Consider the following 19,854-nt stretch of genomic DNA (forward strand, 5'->3'; position numbering starts at 1 on the left):
TCTTTGGAGTAGATTTTTTCCCCTAATACTTTGTCATCATAACATGGACGTGCATTTTTGTTTGTTTTTGGTCCCCACACCCCCGACCCCCTTAGTTAAGATTTCCCCTCAGTGAAACTACTGAATTCAAGATTGTGAATACCTTTTCAGGCTCCTGATGTTGTTAACTGTTATCAATCTGATTTCTCCAGCACTGATTGAATATTCATCTTAATATCCTTATACAATCAAGTATTACTAGTTTTTATAGATAAACAAGTGGTTTTTTATTTTAACTGTAAGTTACTTTTCTTTCATTGCAAGTGATAGTTTTTCTACCCTTTTTCCTTTTCATATTTCTCTTTCATATTTCCTATTTTAATACATTTGTTTATTAGTCTCCATGTTTTCTATTATTGATTTCTGTAGAGTAAGGATAGTTTAATACCTTAGTCTTCTATACTTTTTTTTACACACAGTAGGACTGAAATTGGGGAAGAATACCAGAAACCAGTTGCTTCAGAGTCTGAATTCTTATTGTTTTTATGGTCTTTAGTGAGAAGACAACAGGGGACAAAATAAGTACCAATCCCTTGTGTCCTTTTGGTTGGAGAACTTGTACCGTTTTGCAACTTTGGCTATGATAGGTGTCAAGAAAACCTTATAACAATAAGGGAAGTCAAATAAAGGAAAGATACAACATGGACAGGAAGGTTCAGTGTGTTGAAGGTGGTACTTCTCCCACATTTGTCAACAGAAACATCGTAATACATTCAAAACTCCAATAAATTGTTCTTTTGTATGTGTGTGAGACTTGATGTGTTAATTTTAAATTTTATGTAGGCCCTTTGTGGCAGGAGTAGTCAAGATACACTGGAATAACTTCCCCTGCTAGATATCATTATTATATCTAGTATTATTATTTAACTTACATGTTGAGTATATCATATGAAATGGTGGGCAGGATGAAGCACAAGCTGGAATCCAGATTCCCAGGAGAAATACTAATAACTTTAGTCATATGCAGATAACACGACCCTAATGTTAGAAAGCAAAGTGGAACTAAAGAGCCTCTTGATGAAAGTGAAGGAAGAGAGTGAAAAGGCTGGCTTAAAACTCAACATTCAAAAAATGAAGATCATGGCATCCAGTCCCATCTGGCAAATAGGTGGGGAGACAATGACAGACTTTATTTTCTTGGGCTCCAAAATCACTGCAGATGATGGCTGCAGCCATGAAATTAAAAGACACTTGCTCCTTGAAAGAAAAACTGTGACTAACCTAGACAGCATATTAAAAAGCAGAGAAATTACTTTGCCGACAAAGGTCCTTCTAGTCAAAGCTATGGTTTTTCCAGTAGTCATGTATGGATGTGAGAGTTGGACCATAAAGAAGGCTGAGCATCGAAGAGTTGTTGCTTTTGAATTGTGGTATTGGAGAAGACTCTCAAGAGTCCCTTGGACTGCAAGGAGATCCAACCAGTCAACCCTATAGAAAATCAATCCTGAATATTCATTGGAAGGACTGATGCTGAAGCTGAAGCTCCAGTACTCTGGCCACCTGATGTGAAGAGCTAACTGATTAAAAAAGACCCTGATGCTGGGAAAGATTGAAGGCAGGAGGAGAAGGGGACAACAGAGCATGAGATGGTTGGATGACATCACCAACATGATGGACATGAGTTTGAGTAAGCTCCAGGAGATAGTGAAGGACAGGGAAGCCTGGCATGTTGCAATCATGGGGTCCCAAAGAGTCAGACATGACTGAACGACTGAACAAACAGTTAGATATCAAGACCAAAAGACTAGAACAGGAACAGACCCATGCTTATGTGAACCTTGATAAATGACAGGAAATCTTATGGAGCAGTGGGGAGGTACCTGGAAATGTGCTCAGAGAATTGGGGATCTTTGTGGAAAAAGGGACAATTGACAGTTGGACCCTGTCTCACATAACATACAAAAATCAACTCAAGGTTGACTAAAGGCCTGGATGTGTGAGGCAACATTGAAGCCTTTTGAGGAAAATATAGGGGAATGTTTTATGTAGAGAAGGGTTTCTTTAAAAGATAAGGAAATTATTTGATAAATAGAGCCAATTAAGATTAAGAACTTTTCATCAAACACAAAGAATATGAACAAACAAACTAGGAATGAACTTAGTGACATATATAACTAATAAAAGATTCATATTTAGAATTATGCATATTCTGTGTGTTTATATATCCTCCAACTCAGAGTGGTATATAAAAAATTACAGAAACATTTGAATAAACACTTTAAGAGGAAACTCAAATGGTTAGTAAGTGTGTAAAAATGGCTTTATCTCATTAATCAGGGAAATTACTTGCCATATTTTAGATCGAATAATATTGAATGTTTGGAGAAGGTGGAACAGTGGCACCTTTCCAAAAACCACTGGAAACATTTTGGAAAATAATTCAATATCAAGTAGAGCTAAGTAGCAGTGTGTACATGACGTTCCCAGACTCCCTAGCTATCCCTTCTGGCATCCATGAGTTTGTTTTCTAAGTCTGTGAGTCTCTTTCTTTTCGTAAGTTTATTTGTATCATTTCTTTTTAGATTGCACAGGTAAGAAATGTCATACAGTGTTTCTGCTTCTCTGTCTGACATCACTCAGTAGACTCTGTAGGTCCATCCATGTTGCTCAAATGGCATTATTTCATTCTTTTTAATGACTGAGTGATATTCCACTTTATATATATACTACATCTTCTTTATCCATCTTTTTTCAAATTCTTAACGCCAGCTTTCCTCACCAGGGGAGCATGTATCCTAAAGGTATCACATATCAAGCCAAGTCTTGTGAGTATTATTTCTGCCCAGTCCATTTTATGAGCTGATGCCTTCACTGGTTTTTAACTGGATTATTTGTCTTAGTGAATTTTCATACTTTAGTCACTTGTTTGAGTGCTTTGGCTTGGCTTTGACTGACTGCAGAGAATGATAGATACATTTCTAAACTTTCCCTTGAAAAAATGATAATCTCTCCCTTTCTTCATGTGCTTTAGCTCAGGTTCAAATTGAAGGTGATTTCCTGGCATGTTCCTTCTCTATACTTGAGGAGCAGCCCATGGACATGCTTCTGGGACTGGATATGCTGAAACGGCATCAGGTAGTTAAGAGATTCACTTTCTTTTCACGTTGGCTTTTTGTGCACATTCCCTTAGTTGAGTACACTGAAAAACTAAGAAGCATGACTTCAAACCTGGAAAGGTCCTTAATTGATGATATTGTCATACTCAGTTTGAAATTACGTATCAGTAGAAATAGAATCTTTTTGTGAAATCTTTCTGAATCTTTTGAATCCTGCCATCTGTTTTGAGACTGTAGTGGACAGTTTGGTTCTCTTGTGTAATTTTTAGTTTCTGGGTTGTTCAAAGTTGCTAAGTCATGTCCAACTCTTTGCGACCACATGGACTCAACACTCCAGGCTCCTCTGTCCTCCACTACTCCCAGAGTTTGCTCAAATTCATGTCTGTTGAGTCAGTAATGCTATCTAATCATCTCGTCCTCAGTCACCCGTTTCTCCTTTTGCCTTCAGTCTTCCCCAGCATCACTGGAGGAAGAAACCACTAAAAGTTTCTTGATACAAGAACCCCATGAACAGCATGAAAAGGCAAAAAGTTTCTGAGTAGAACTCAAATAATTTTTTGATGGATTTGTAGGGCTATGTACATAATACACAATGATGATTTTACTGCGAGTATAAGTTTAGTAAATCCTTAGTAGTTGATCAAATAGTACTTGGGAAGAAGAGTATCGGGATTAAGGGAAAAGATTACATAAGATGTTGGAAATGTTTGTTTAGTACAGGAAGAATAATTTATAAATGTGTTCATTTGCAGTGATTTTTATGTTTCTACTCTGAAGCCTAATAATGTGTTGAAATAAACTCGTTGAAAAAGGAATTAGTGTGCTCTTAGTAAAAATTCCCACAAGGTTTCATATCTTGTCAATATTTTTATGTCATTAATATTTTTTTTAATTTTTTTTATTGCGGTATAGTTGATTTACATTGTTTTGTTAGTTTCTGCTATACAGCAAAGTGAGTCAGTTATACATATATCCATTCTTTTTTTATATAGATTATTATATAGGTTCCTATATAGGTTATTACAGAGTACACACTAGAGTTCCCTGTGCTATACAGTAGGTTCTTATTAGTTATCTGTTATATATGTAGTGTGTATATGTCAACTCCAGTCTCCCAATTTATCCCTCCCCTTCTTCTCCCTTGATAACCGTAAGTTTGTTTTCTATATCTGTGACTGAGTTTCTGTTTTATAAATAGATTTATTTGTACTATATTTTTAGATTCCACATACACAGAATATCATATATTGTCTTTGTCTGATTTACTTCACTCAGTATGATGGTTCCTAGGTCCATCCATGTTGCTGCAAATGGCATTGTTTCATTCTTTTTTATGGCTGAGTAATATAAAAATATGGAATGCTTCACAAATTTGCATGTCATCCTTGCTCGAGCAATGCTCATTTTCTCTGTATCATTCCAATTTTAGCATATGTGCTGCTAAAGCAGCACACTAATTTTCTTTTCTAAATGTTTAATATTAAATTCCCACTAAAATATATTGCATCAATACTCTAATCAAAGTACAGAATTTTAAGTTGAAGGAATGAGTGAATTCATGTATAAATAAAATCCAATTAAATTTAATTTATTAACACTGCTAATCTTTCCCTTTTTCTTTATTTTTATTTTATTATTTTTTTAACTTCCCCTATTTTTAAGTCATGGTATAGATTAGCAGTCTCCAGCTTTAACATATGTGTGTAATTGTCCTATATTAAGTAATTGTGAAAATATACTGAAAAGCAGGCTAGCAGAAATGCAGAATATTTTTTATAGTGCTTGCCTTGTCCATGTATGACTTTTTAGACCATTGGTATAGACTTTATTTTTTTTATTTTATTTTTTTTTATTTTCTGAATTTGGTGGTATAGACTTTAAATATAAGCTGTACTTTTTACACTTAAGCAAAAAGCAAAAGTGTGCAATTATGAAACTGAGACATACCATTTATATAGTTGTATATATATATATTTTTAAGTCATTTATATATTTCTAAAAGGTGTGGCTGTGAATTATGCCTGGTAGTTTTCCAGATTTTTTTGCAGCGAGCAGGTGTTACATTTAAATTCAGATGTGAACCATTTCTGTATTTGACAAATAAGTGTAGTGTAACGTATATCCCATAGAGATTATTCTGCTATACAATTTAAATATTTTTAAAAATTCTAAGTTAAGTGTCACGTAGATTAAATTTAGGTAAAATCGATTTTGTTTTGTTTTTTTGTTTTGAGTCATCTCTGTCAATGTTGTTCTTTATGAATGGAGTTATGAAGTTCAGGGTCATAATTTTCCTGCATCATGTTTTTTTTTCTGCCATCATCTGTCTTTGGTTTCTTCTTTGTAAGTGTTCCATTGACCTCAAGAAGAACGTACTCGTGATCGGCACCACAGGCTCGAAGACCACCTTCCTTCCTGAGGGGGAGTTACCAGAGTGTGCCCGGTTGGCATACGGGGCCGGGCGAGATGAAGTACGGCCAGAGGAGATTGCAGACCAAGAACTGGCAGAGGCCCTTCAAAAGTCTGTAGAGGATGCAGGTATTTGGAATGGCCGAGCTCGCGAGTGATACTCTGGTTATTGGTGGGTGAGCCAGGCAAGTTCGGGCTTCAAAGGAGAATAAGGACCAATTCATAATCCATCTTGTCGTCCTGTTGTAGGTGTGTTCTTGTCTTCTTAGCGCCTCCTCACATCTCCACATACAATACAAAAAAGCCCACGTCTTTCAGTAGGTCCAGAAACCGGTGTCCATTGGTGTGTGCAGGATACACTGGGGAGTTCTTTGCTTTGGCACATTTTGGTGGGACTCATAAAGAATCTTTCTTGTCTTTTTTTTTTTTTCCCTGAAGAAAATTATAACAGTAAGCAGACACTTCCTTTTGAGTGAACATTTCCTGGAAATTCTCTTTTTCATTTCTTAGGCCCATTTACTTTGAAGGATGACATTGTGTCTGTGACTGAGCAACCACAACTCTAATATCTGCTGAAAGTGCTTCCACCTAAGGTTTCTTCCACCACCACCGGAGTCTCAGTTGTTGTAGCTTCTTTAAAGAACAAGCCAAGTTTTCTAGGGTAAAAATGGAGGGATGCAGTCACATTGAAAATCTCATGTCTATGGATAAGTTTTTTTTCCCATCTGTTACATATCAGTGACTCTGGGATATATTTTCTAGAAGCTGAAGAGAAGTTTGAGTTATTTTAATGTCTTGAGCTGTACTCGTTCATTAGTAACTTACATCATACATGGCATTTGCTGATACAGTAAAATATATTAGAGCTGTAAGTTAAGGGAATAGCTTTCTCCTAAAGACCAAAAAAAAAAGATAAGAGTTTTAACAAAAAGCAGCTAGATTTTGCCAGTGCATGTCACTGGAGAACATTCAGTGATCTAACCTTGAGACTCCTTAGAGTGTGTGTTGCAGATGGAGCTTCTAAGCAGGCTTTGTTCAGAATCTACTCCATCACCACCTTTTGACTCAGTTTCCATATAAAATACAACTTGGGTGGTGATTTAGTATTTTGTATGAAGGGGAGAATTTTGAACAACCTGACAGATAATAGTTTCAACCTTACCTACAAGGCAAGCTTGAATGGGTTTGACATACTTACTTAGAAGGTGTTTTATTATTATTATTATTATTTGTAACTTGTCATCTTAGTTATAATGCTATTTATTAATAAAATGAGCATGTATTGTCATTTTGTGAAACCTCTATTCTTTCCCCCCACAGTTTTGGTGCTTTCATTTGAGAAACACCAGCTGACAGTAGCTTAGTGCTTTATAACCTACTAACTTAGGCCCATTTACTTTGGAGGATGTACATTGTGTCTGTGACTAAGCTACCCTAACTTTAATATAACCATTACCCTCTTTGAGTAATTATTTTCTTTTAATAAAAAGTTTAGGAGATTCAAATAGAAACCACAGATGTTTTCAGCCATAGTGAAGGGGGTATACCAGTTTTTAAAGGATTAAAAGGAAATGGCTCTCTACCTCTGTGATGACCTTTTGTTGCTGACAGTATATAGCTTGTGCTAATTTTTGTAATATTTAAGTAGTGAAATAATTCTTCAACATCATATTGTATTTGTTTGGAACAAAAGCATCCTACTATTAATCAGAATCACCTAACTGTAAACATAGTAGATAAATGTATTTTTCCCTAAAAATTGTCTCTTTGGTGTGGATACTCTATACAGAATATCTTTATCTTTTTTATTGATTAAAACATAATTTTAAAATACTAATTCAGAGTATTTGAAAAAATAAAGAAGTTAAGCCAGGATAGGTAATCAGGTTTGGATTATTTTTCTTCTAAAAGTAAATCTGAACTGAGAAAGAAATGTTGAAAGTTACTATCAAATGTGTTTGCTCACTTTTACTCCATAAGACTTCCATATCATGTAATTCCATCTATGGATCTACTTTTTTCATCTCTTTCACACATTTGCCCATGAATTCTCTGTGTAGGTGTGGAAAATTAATTTCTTCCCAAGTTCTGTTGAAAATCTGTTGAAGTTGACATATTGCTTTATGTATTGTGAGAGAATTAGAGCAACTAGCAAATCTTTTTGATGTTCAAGCTACAAGAGCATTCCCCCACCTTGCGTCTGCAGTTCCTGATCTTAAAGATGGCAAAGGAATGAGAACTGCAGCCCTGCATGCTGTGTGGTTCGCATTGCTAACCCAAGTTTGCTTGTCTGTTTCCTAATTCAAACAGAGCGTCAGAAGCCATGATGCATGTAGTGTGTGTGTACTGCAGCTGGAGTGGGCCCCAGACCAGGTATTTATAGACACCATGTTCAGCCTTCCACCCAGTCGTCGTCTGTGGTCTGAAAGTCTTTGTATCCACAGCAGTTCTAAAGTTTAGCTTCTGTCATTCACCAGTTCACCTTGTTTAATCTGGTTACAACTAGCCTGTGTATATATGTGTGTGTATATATATATATTTGTATGTTGGCATACATATGTATCTAAGCACAATTTGCCATTTAAAATTTTATCAGTTATTAGAAAGTCCACAGAGGAAAAAATCCTAGTGAAAACAGATGACCATTTTGAATATCAGCATCATAGCACTTTCTTATTGAAGATAACCACGTTGTTAGGAATTTCATAAGTCCCTTTCTTTTGAAAAACTGGAAGTATATTTTTCACATTACTACACAAAAGTCCCAGCATTATACAGGGGCAGCAGTTTTCATCCTGTTGAAGAAGAAATGGAAACTTAGACCAGGTGACTTGGCCAGGGTCACAGAGTCAGTAACACAGACAGGACTGAAGTTTAATCTTCTCACAAGAAACTTGACTTTTCCCTCTCTCCCTAGCCTGACAGTTTTTCCACAGGAGGCACTCTGCTTCCATTTCCCTCTAGCATAAATATAATAAATGTCAGCCTGAGGATACTGACTGATTTATTAAAAGGAAGAAAGGCAGTCTTTTTAGACTGTCAACCTAGGAATTTATAGGGGTTTGCAGGCTGGTTGTAATTAGATACATAGCATTTAATTGCTTCTTTCTTTCATTTTCCTCATGAGGATGGGTTAAAACAGGCATTATTATTAATGTCCATTGTCCTCATCCTCTTCTGCTATCCTGTAGTACTGACCTCGTCCTCCCGTACATTTAGGACTTAGGCCAGTGAAACTTACCATCTCAGCTACAGGAGGACTATACGCTGCCTTCATAGTGAGTACGGAATTTACTGAGGTTGGTTCACCTTCGCCTCCCCCAGTTATTATAACTGACATACCGTTGCCAAAGGCCATTACCTTCGCCCAGCTCTCCACTGCTAACGTGGACACTTAACTACAGTGCATCTTTCTGTTCCCTTTAGCTGAAAATTGAACCTCTTTCAGAGTCACCTGTCCAAGTCGATAAATAAAATTATTTACAGTGTTTCCAGACTCTGATGAATATAGTTTGCACTGAGATATATGCTCTTCTTCTGTTTACCCCTAAACTATAAGAAAGATTGTTTCACAAGGAGTCAGTAACTTCCTGACAGTGTTTTATCTTTTCATGTTGTTAACCTAGGTTGGACTAGAACGATTTAGAGCCACTTGAATCATGACTGCATTGCTTCATGACTTCTAAGGCACAGTTAACATGAAGCATTTGAGTCGCACCTGTCCTAACAATTTGTATTGTGATGTCATTTTTGTTACCAGTCTTTGACTTTTAATTAAAGATTATGTAATAATTGCATGGAGGTCAATTTTTAGTTGGATGGATCAGTAGCAGAAGGAGAGTTGGAACTGATGTTTAATGACATCATGATGTTTGTTTAGAGGTGTGGTAATTAATCCTTCCATCTTTTATGAATGGTCAGTAAGTTGCAGTGAATCTACATTGTTATTGCCTATTGGAAAATTTGTGAACTATATCCCTCCACTGCCCTCCTCCCCTCCCATTTCCCTGCCCTTAAAGTAGGGAATGTTCTTATAATGTTCTTATACTGTGTTAATAGGATAAAGTAACTGATACTCCTTTTTAAAGTTGCATTGTTTGGTAAGATAAATCTTTAGCTTTATTTTTGTTCTGAGGCAAACTCACACAGTTTTTGAAATGTTCAGATAGAAATAGAATGTTTGCTTCTCTGTCTTCTGGATGTCCCTGAGTAGTATCACATTGTTATTTCTCAGACATAAATCCCAGATATACCTAGCTGTAGACTTCTCAGGGTTCACATTTGACACACTGAAGTGAATTGGCAGGAGAATCTTCCTAGTACTGAAATGCTCAAGATTATATTGTGGTTTTAAGAATCACCTGCGTAACTTACTGAATAAAGAGACTCCTGGGTTTATTCCTCAGGCTAGTGTCCTACAGTGTGCATGCTCAGCAAGCTTCCAGGTGGTTTGAGGGCAAGTGTTAGAGAGAACAAACTTGGAGAAAGTATTTTGGAGTTCTAAACCCACTGAGAGTAAAGATGCATAAATGTTTTTCAGTCTTGAGGACTAACTCAGCCATTCTGTGGTACCTATATAAAAATTATTGAATTCCAACACACGTAGTTTGTCAAGAACATGCCTACCTCTTACTCTGATGCTATGATGTTGTTTGCCACAATGAGAATGGTTCATGTATAAAGTCTGTGAATATAAGACAGATCCAAGTTTAAGGACCTGATTTTATCTTGTTTAAATTTATATCTTCTGATAATTTAGTGGCCTTTGTAACCTGCTGATTAATCTTCTTTCCTTTCACTGTCGTTCTCTGTAGAGAAAAGTGGTAAAGAAACTACCTCACTGGGAATGTCATCATTACCAACTTCAGATGGATTTAACCATCAAGCCCATCCTCCAGGACTGAGTCCTGAGATTGGTAATCCTCCAAGTCTTGCTCACTCTGTCTCTGCTTCAGTCAGCCCTATCCAGCCCAGTGACCCAGACAGCATTGAACCTAAAGCTGTGAAGGCTTTGAAGGCTTCAGCTGAATTCCAGATAACCTCTGAGCAGAAAGAACATCTTCCTCCACAGGATATTTCTGACTGTGCTCCTTCAGCAGACAGTGCTCCAGCAAATCAGAGTCCAGCTATGCCTTTGCAGAATTCACTCGAAGAAGCCATTGTTGCAGACCATCTGGAGAAATCTGCTGAAAGAAGCACCCAGGGCCTCAAATCTCATCTCCACACAAGACAGGAAGCTAGTTTATCTGTCACAACTACTGGGATGCAAGAACCGCAGAGGCTCTCGGGGGAGAAAGGTTGGCATCCAGAATATCAGGACCCAAGTCAGGTGAGTGGCCTTCAGCAGCATGAAGAACCAAGGAATGAACAGCATGAGGTTATACAACAGAGTGCTTCACATGACCAAGACCATCTTTGTCACACAGGGGACCTTGAACTTCTTGGAGAAAGGCAACAAAGCAGTGCTGGTTTAGAAGCTGCAATGAAAGGAGACAGGCTACAGCAGAATGTGGACCTTCCGGGTACAGGGAAAGATACTCTACCTTCAAGATGCCTTGGCTGCTCAAATTCAGAAACACTTATGGAAGTAGATATTGTCGAACAGTCCCTAGTTGCTGTGCTGAATTCAGGAGGTCAAAATACCAATGTCAAGAATATTGGTGCATCTAATCTCATCTTAGATAATCCCTTGATGGAAGTAGAAACATCAAAATGTAACCCTTCCTCTGAAATTTCGAGTAATTCCATTTCTACTCAGGATTTACAGCTTCTAGAAAGTAATGTTGAAATGTCTGAAACAAGTAAAGAATGCGGGGATCACTCTTTAATAAGTCTCTGTGGCAGTTGTCAGCCCTCTGTAGAGTCAACAGAGGAATCTTGCTCATCCATAACGGCAGCCTTGAAGGAACTTCATGAACTTTTGGTCATTAGTAGTAAACCAGCTTCAGAAAACACATCTGAAGAAGGTATCTGTCAATCAGAGACAGTAATTGAGGGCCAAACAGGTATTAAGGACCTTTCTGAAAGATGGACCCAAAATGAGTGTCTTAGAGCAACCCAGAGTGAGCAGTGTTCACAGGCCTTGTGTCATCAGGCCATATCCGTATCAGTGAAGACAGAAGAATCAACAGACACTTCAGCTGCCACTGGAGTGGAAGATGTAGACACTGTTAACTTGAGAGGTCCAGGTGATGGCCTGTTAACTGATAAGGAAGGTGTCCCCAAGCCCAAGGAGTCAGTAAACAAGAGTAGTTCTGTTACTGTAGCCTCAGCAGAAGTGTCTAATCAACTACGTTGCACCTTAGGTGTAGAGATTTCACCCAGACTGTTAGCAGATGAGAAGGATACGCTCGATCAGACTTCTGAGCAAACTGAGTCCTCGTCACCCGCTTGCATCCTGGTTAAAGATTTGGGTCAGGGCACACAGAATCCAGTGACTGACAGCCCTGAGGCCGGGGAACATGTCTGTCCTGAAGCTGCAGGGCCACTTCTAGGATTTGAACCATCTACCAGCCATCCATCACCAAGTCCCTCCTTTCTTGCACCGTTTATTTTTCCTGCTGCAGACATTGACCGGATTCTCCGTGCCGGCTTTACTTTGCAGGAAGCACTTGGGGCTTTGCATCGAGTTGGCGGAAATGCAGACCTTGCACTTCTTGTCTTGCTAGCAAAGAACATTGTAGTTCCTACGTAACCATGGAAAAGTGGGCTAGACCATACTCTATTCCCTTAAAAAAAGAAAAGCTGTATATCTACACATGCACACACACTCACCACATATACAGTATATGTAGAAACCTGCAAGCAGAATGTTGAGCCAGATTTTTTTTTTTTTTTTTTTTTAGATTTTTTTTTCGGCCAAAGTAATTTATGATCTCTTGTCTGATGAATCTGTCTATCCTATTTGTTAAAATTTGGGCCTTTTTAAATGTATTGGCAGTGTGTGCACACAGAAGCTTTTTATTATCATTAAGATGATGTATTCTGGAATAAAATTGATGGTTTTGTGTATAGCATACCCTTTTAGAATGAGAGTGAGTGCTTTAAAAAGCAGAAGCCATGAGAAAATCCCACCACCCATGCAGCTGAAAGCATGATGTGGCTGTGGCTGTGCTGTAGGCAAGGTATGGCTTATTGACTCATTTTTTGGTTTACAAACTTGATCACATGGTTTGATGTTTGGAATGCATCATGATTCATGGGTTGTAACAGGAAATTGAAGAATAGTTGAAGAATATTTCCTAGAGTAGCATGTTTCCATTGGTGTGGTTAGAATTTGACCTTTTAATGCAATGAGTTGGGAGGGCTTAAAACTTGGGCTGCTTCGTACATCACAGGCTACTGCATGTATTGCCAGATACCTTGGGTGGGATTTTGTGAGGGAATTAACATCAGAGTGTAACATGGTGCTACCCAGATTAAAAAAAGAAAGGAAAAACTGTAATCGCATTTGCCAATGTTGATGATGTTTCAACAATTGTTGTGAGTGAAATAATGCTCTAAACACTGGAATTTACTAGTGATTGGGTTTGGTAGCATCTCACTGATCACATCTCAACCCTTAATGACTCATGGTGAACTTATGTTCAGCTGATGGGTTGGTTGCCAGCAGTTTATTTCCTTTCCAAACTCATCTTCTAGGAAGTTCTTCTAAAGCTCAGTTTGAGCTGTGTTCTGAGTGAAATATTCAAGTGTAATAACCTTGTCGCTGGTTCATCTTGGTGCTTGGAATGGTCAGTCTATTTGGTGAGTGTCTTTCATGGCAGTGGAAATAATAATTGGAGTTTCTGACTCAAGTGGCCTTGGTAGAGTTTTCCATCCCTTTCTTTTCTCAGGAGTTTCTTTTTTAAAGCAAGATTCGTCATATTTGTGTTTACCATGTCAAGATAGAGTGGGGCATAGTATATAGATGTATTTATTGTGGCCTTTTTTTATATGAGGACTAGCCCTTGGAAATCATTGTCCTGTGGGCCCCACTGTGCAATAATTCTACTGGGTAGATTTTAGATTTTTTTTTTTTTTTTCCTGAAAGATAAACTCTCTTATATACCTAGCAGGAATCTGAAGTCCTGGTTTTATTGAAGAAAATTTTGAGAATGATAATTCCTGATTCCAGGCGATGATTTGCAATGTGTCTGAAACAGAAGCTTCAGAAAGGTGATTTGTGAACTTTTAATGTTAAGTGATTTTTGTCTAAAGTCTTACTCTCTTTGAGAGTTATTCTTTCCGTCAAAATTTACGTCATTGAGCACAATCAAAATGGAGGCTCATATCTCAGGAGTTTTTAAATCTTAATTTGGGGGCACTTAGACATTGCTCTTCTACCCTATTCCATCTTCTTTCTTTTTGCTGTGATGTTTGTATGTGTATTAGGAGCTTTGAGTGATATGATGGAAAGTCGCATAGATTCCTCGTGATTCTCTGAAGTTAGGAAATGGTTGACAGAAAGAGTTGTCTCTTACTGTGTTCGGGGTGGCGCTCGAAACAAGTCAGCCAGATTGTCTTTAAAGTGTTCTTTTAGACAATCCTGTGCTGTAGACCCTTTTGCCTGCCCTACGCCAAAGATATAAGATGCACTAGGAACCTGCTAATAGAATTTCTGTCAACCAGCTCTTAGAGCTGTGACTGCAATTAAGTAGTGGTGCTATGATTGAAACAAAATTTAGTAGCCATGCAATGGGCCCCTGATTTGCTTTATGAGAATGACTGGGAATTTATTCTGAGCTTATCAATCTTTAGGATTACAAAGTGGGGTGAGTGTAGGGTGGGAGGACTTATTGATGACAGTAGGCTCCTCCAAAAGGCCTTCTTTATAAAGAGGGGCCTCTTAGTTTTCTGTACAAGCAGTTCCTCTGAACACTGCTCAGAGACTTAACCACTGAATTTTCACAGTGTGGAGATTTAGGGGTTGATCCCAGGTGGGCTATAGAATACCAATCCAGAAAAGGTTTCATTACAATAGCTTTGATTGTATGTATATGTATATTTATTTCTAGGAGAAAATTCAATAGATAGGCCTATAGTTGTACACGTATTCTTATTAGGAATACTTTGGATGAGCTTAACCCATTTGCCAAATATCCCTGTCCTTTTTCATCATTTATTTTCAACTTATAGTTGCTTTTGATTTCTTTAGAATCTTCCTGTCCATTGTTTGTGTGAAAGTAAAAATTGTTGACATTGTCAGGATTTTGAATCATTTTTAAATTTAGCAGTTCTAAAACACAAAAGGAATTAAGGAACATGACATTAGTGAACCTTCATTGTCAATTTTTATGCAAAGTGCAGAAATTAGAGATTAACTTCTCCAAGAATAAGATAAAATCATTGTGAACTCCTCTGATTGCCAGCAGAACTGGTGAGGCCAGCCATTACCAGTATGGGCTGCTTTATTGGATAGCTCTTTTGTCATAATCAGTAATGGACAGCCTTGTGAACAGTGCTTACCTCCAAGAGTGGTGTCTGCTTATTCACCAAAGAGAGGAGATTTCCTTCAAGTTGGTTCCCGTGTGTAAGAATGTGTTTGGGAACCAGACAGCTGTAGGCTCTAGGTTTTGCCATTGTAACTGGTAAGAATTATTTCCACTTGTACCTCTTTAGGCATCCAGACATCGTCTAATAGCCTTCATCCCACCGTTTGGGCTTTGTCCATTATCATAAAGATTATCAGTTGCTTGGCAAAGGGAACTAGATAGATGATAAGTGTGTGTGAAAACTGTTCTGCCTTGCAGCCCACAAAACTTTCCAGAGCTCCTTGTCTCAGTACATACTAAAGGGAGACACACACCGTGTATTTTTTCCCAAAGGTTTCTCCAGTGAAAGAGTTACATGAAAAGATAAATGAGACTTTGTGTTACCGATTTTATGATAACCAGTTGAGGTGGAATCTGCCTGTTTTTCCCCTATCTCTAGCAAAAGCCATAAAACTTTGGGTTGGTTTATAACCATTAACTCGTGTATATATACATGTGTGATAGATATCCTGCAGTTAATTTTACATAGATTAAAAAGCAAACGTTTGTTAATCTTCAGATAACAGTCTTCAGTCATGGTGAAGACTTTTATCCCACCATGTTTATAAAAAACAGCCTTGCAAGTCACTGGCCAGAAGAGTTGCAGTACATTCTGATTTCCTTTTCCTGGCGGTTTGTCACCTGCAGAGAGTGTAAGCAGGGCAATTGAACTGCTATGTGTGTAGCATATCATAAGAGAAGCTAACTGGATTGTGCATTCTTTAGCACAAATACCAAAAAGGCAAATTTCTCCTTTGAATTTGGTGACTTAGTGTAGTCTGTGGCTGAACTAGAAACAAACACAGTTCTCAAAGAGTTCCCCTTCTGAGAAAATGAAGGTTACCTTTCACATTAGGGGATTCATAAATTAAAATAGTTGCTTTCTTTTTGAAAGATTTAAACATGCCGATTTACAACAAGGTAAACTCAAAGCATGTCCTTGAGAACCAGAAATGTCAAATCATGGCTCAGGTTCCCCAGTAGTGTTCCCTCGATGGATGTTACTTGGGAGTTAATCATATAAATCATAGAACTTAAGGGAGGAACCTTTGATGTGCTTGATTTTCTCTTGTGCCTTAGTTTCTCCAAATAGCAGAGGCATCAAGTTCTAGTTGGGGTGGGAAAGGGTGGAGAATGTCTGAAAATGGCCCTCCTGGAGATAGGCATGTATGGAGTGTCCTAAGGGCTCACCTCTATTGTTAAAAGTTATCCTGCACCAAATCATTTGATTTCCCAGAAGGATTAGATTTCCATAGAAGTATTATGACATGACTTTTTTGCATCAGGCATACAAAAAGCAAAAATGGTTTCTATGTGTTTATTATGTTCTTTGTTGTGCTATCAGTATTACAGTGGTAAAAGCAGAAGTTCAAGAAAACCTGTTTGAGCAATGAACTGTTACTCTCTCAGACTGCAGTTTGAATCTTTGAATAAGAATTTGTTATTCACTCATGAGACATTAAGTGACTGGTGAGCACTGAGGATAACAGCAGTACTGAAACAAACTGGAAACTGCTCTGTAAAGCTATCAGTCTCGTCAAGAGACATGAAATAAATCTTAGCTTCAAGTGCAAGATCTATTTTTGCCTATTAGCATCATTTATTTTAAAAGCCTTACTAGGATGATTTGGTTCAAATTCAGAGAAAATGGGAAAGCAGGCTCAAAATGGAATTAGAATCTGAGAACCTAAAACTACTCTTAAAAATGTTTTTGAAAAAATGAGATTGGAGAAACCAACAAAAAATGTGCTGACATTTGGTAGAAATACTTGAAGAGATTAAGGACAGAATTCAGTTTACACTGTTGGTAGAGGGGGAACAGGCAAGATAAAAGTGCAAGTAAATGGAAGATGACTTAATGTGCACCAGTGACAGTCAACTTTTCCTTCCATCACGACCTCCTTCCACGCAGGGTAGAAGTATGGACTGTGCTATGGCAGCCTTCCTGCCGTCTTTGAGCCAGCTGCTCTGAAATACTAACCATCTGGGCCATCAAGACTTAGCAGAGAATTCTGGAACATTTGCTGTTTTAAAGCAGTTGAGTGCAAAATGTGAAAATAGAACTAGAGCAGAGAATGTAGCAAGCAATGGTTCTGGGACTAGGTGAAGGGCAGAATTTATTTACAAGAAAATTCAGGCCTCTGCCAAACCTTCTGCAGGACAGCTCCATCAAAAGGACATTCTGGAGCCTGTCACCATGTGTGTGGTAATCCTGAGGATACAGGTAGAATTTCTGAACCTTAACTACAGTGACTTCTGAAGTTTACAATTAGAATATCCTTGCAGGTTTGTCAGTTACATACTGGTAATCTAGACCTTCTGGGGACTAAAATGTGAGAGGGTATAGCAGATAAGTTTTAGAGCACAGTCTTACAGAATGAAATCTACAGAGAAAGTTGGTGCAAGGGTGTAGAAGATGGGAAATTTCTCTAAAATAAGGAGACTTGGGGAGGGGATGTGGAATATGAAATTAGAATAATTTTTACAGAATTATATTTCTCTTCATATGTACCATAAAGAGGTCTTCATTGGCTAACTTGGGAAAGAGGTGTGCTGGTAGATTTTTTTCCTGGCAAGATATATAACTAATGAATTATTTTGTTTACCAGGAGTTTGTTTCACATTCAGCCTTGAAGGATGCATCAGTGGCTTAAAGAAAGGTAGACCTCTCTAGTTTCCTATATATTCAGATCAGTTCAGCATACTGTTTGCTTTTTTTTAAACTGTGCACCTACAAGGAAAGTTGAATGCTCATTTTTATTCAAAATTAATCATTTCCGTGGCAAGTTGCGCTAATGGCCTTTGCACTCAAATAAGGTTTGTTTACCAGTTTTGTAGCCATATTTGGCAAATTTTAGCAAATAGAATCCCCTCTTTTCCCTCTTATTTGTTCTTGGAATTGTTCTTTTATTGGTTTCCTGATTTTTCTTTTAAGCTTTGAGACCACTGCATCTTACAAGAACCAGGCTGGTTGGCAAAATAGGCTTGCCAGCAGCTCTTTCACTCCCATAAGGCTTTGGTCTTGAGAGTTGGGAAAACTCTGAGAACTTAAGGGAACCAAACTCAGGAATCCCACAGTTGGTTGCATTGTGCCATTGGTTTAGGGGCTGGACACAGGACCTGTCTGCCGCTGAGTGAGCTAGATGCATTTGGGTTTGAGTTGTTGTCACATACTGAAATGTAAGTCAGCCCTAAGTAATCAAAACACTTTTATTTTATTTTTCTTTTTTTATTAGGAACTTTCTGAAGAAAAAGTGATGTGTAAAACATTTGATATTTAAGACAATAAAGTTTTTATCATAAGACTCTTGTTTGATCAGTTTTCTTTTAAATTGATATGGTTGGTTACTTTTGTCCTTGTCTCTGTCTCCTGGCCATTTAAATAATTTACGCCTAGGCACTGTGACTTGTGGCCATGATCCTAAACACCAGAAGAAGCAGGCCACTTCCAGATAAATACTGCAGGTGGATGACCATCTGCTGATGTGAAATGGTGACTGCTCCAGCAGTGATGCACAGCAAGAGAGACAGCATTGGTGACAGGGCTCTGTGTCTCAGACTAGTCTCTAGAGCAGGATCCTCAGGTGTGAATTCTAACCTTGCCACTTAACCGCTGTGTGACTTTGGATAACTTCCCTAACCTTTCTGTGCCTTAGTTTCCTCATGTATAAAATGGGGACAATTGGGGTTGTCATAGGGGTTCATGAGTAAGTTAGAAACACCCTTGGGTGTTAACTAATGTGGAGTTACTGCTTTTTACATGAGTGTGTGCTGTGGGGCCCTTATTGAGAGGATTTCCAGTGTACATAGCCTTCCCTGATGGCTCAGCGGGTGAAGATGTGGGATGACAAAGGAGGCTTGGGTCAATCCCTGGGTCAGGAAGATCCCCTGGAGGAGGAAATGGCAACCTGCTCCAGTATTCTTGCCCAGAAAATCCCGTGGACAGAGGAGCCTGGTGGGCTACAGTCCAAAGGGTCACCAAGAGTTTGACATGACAGAATGACTAAGCAGTAGCCAATGTACATGGATCAGCTGATATATACAGGGAGTAGTCTAGACACATCCCCTGTTCTGTTTTTACTTGACTATCAGAATGCTGAGAGCCAAAGCTACTCTAATTGGAGGTAAGAAGTACTAATTATTTTTCCATTGTTCAGATCTCAATCTTTTGATACATCAGTTCATTTGAAATGAGGTTTCTAGTACCTGATATGAGTGGAGGAAATTGTGAAACAGTTATTGGTGGAAAGAATTCTAGATCTTTGGTACAGAGAAGGGATTTCACTGCATCTGTATTTTAAGGCGGGGGAGATTTACAAGCATCATGAAAATGAATTGGGGGATTTTCGGCAGGAATCTACAGCTTGCAGGAGGAAAATAGAAGAAAAAGGATATACATTTTAAAATAGAAATACAGAGGAATTGGGGGGGAAAGTTCAAGAACATAGTAATAAATTTCAAAATGCAGATTAAGCAGAACATACTTCATCTTAAAGGGCTAAATTGTCGGCAGATACTGCTTCCCTGTTCAAAACTATTAGTGTTCTAATAGGATTAACAAACTCAGCAGTTCAGTCGCTCAGTCCTGTCAGCCTTGCGACCCCATGGACTGCAGCACACTGGCATGCTGTCCGTCTCCAGCCAACTCCCGGAGCTTACTCAAGCTCATGTCCATCGAGTCGGTGATGCCTTCCAACCACCTCGTCCTCTCTCGTCCCCTTCTCCTGCCTTCAGTCTTTCCCAGCATCAGGGTCTTTTCCAGGGAGTCAGTTCTTCGCATCAGGTGGCCAAAGTATTGGAGTTTCAGCTTCAGCATCAGTCCTTCCAATGAATATTCA

At 38.3% G+C, this 19,854-nt stretch overlaps 1 protein-coding gene and 1 non-coding gene across 4 annotated transcripts in view; one reads left to right on the forward strand and one right to left on the reverse strand.

Moving 5' to 3' along the window:
* DDI2 (DNA damage inducible 1 homolog 2) overlaps positions 1–18,321 on the forward strand; it is a 41,973-nt gene extending 23,652 nt beyond the window's left edge. For 2 of the 3 annotated variants that reach the window (XM_040264006.1, XM_040264005.1), the window contains 4 exons: positions 3,011–3,114; positions 5,444–5,633; positions 7,815–7,877; positions 10,319–18,321. In XM_040264006.1, coding sequence (XP_040119940.1) covers positions 3,011–3,114; positions 5,444–5,633; positions 7,815–7,831 — 311 coding nt within the window. In that variant the 3' untranslated portion in view covers positions 7,832–7,877; positions 10,319–18,321. The remainder of the gene's footprint in view (positions 1–3,010; positions 3,115–5,443; positions 5,634–7,814; positions 7,878–10,318) is intronic. The other variant, XM_040264004.1, reaches the window with a different exon arrangement.
* Positions 4,444–4,547, reverse strand: LOC120880711. The gene has a single exon (XR_005725111.1). It is a non-coding gene; the product is annotated as a U6 spliceosomal RNA (small nuclear RNA).
* Positions 18,322–19,854: the final 1,533 nt, after the last annotated feature.

This window comes from Oryx dammah, unplaced genomic scaffold, assembly GCF_014754425.2.
Source record: "Oryx dammah isolate SB20612 unplaced genomic scaffold, SCBI_Odam_1.1 HiC_scaffold_21, whole genome shotgun sequence".
NCBI lineage: Eukaryota > Metazoa > Chordata > Mammalia > Artiodactyla > Bovidae > Oryx > Oryx dammah.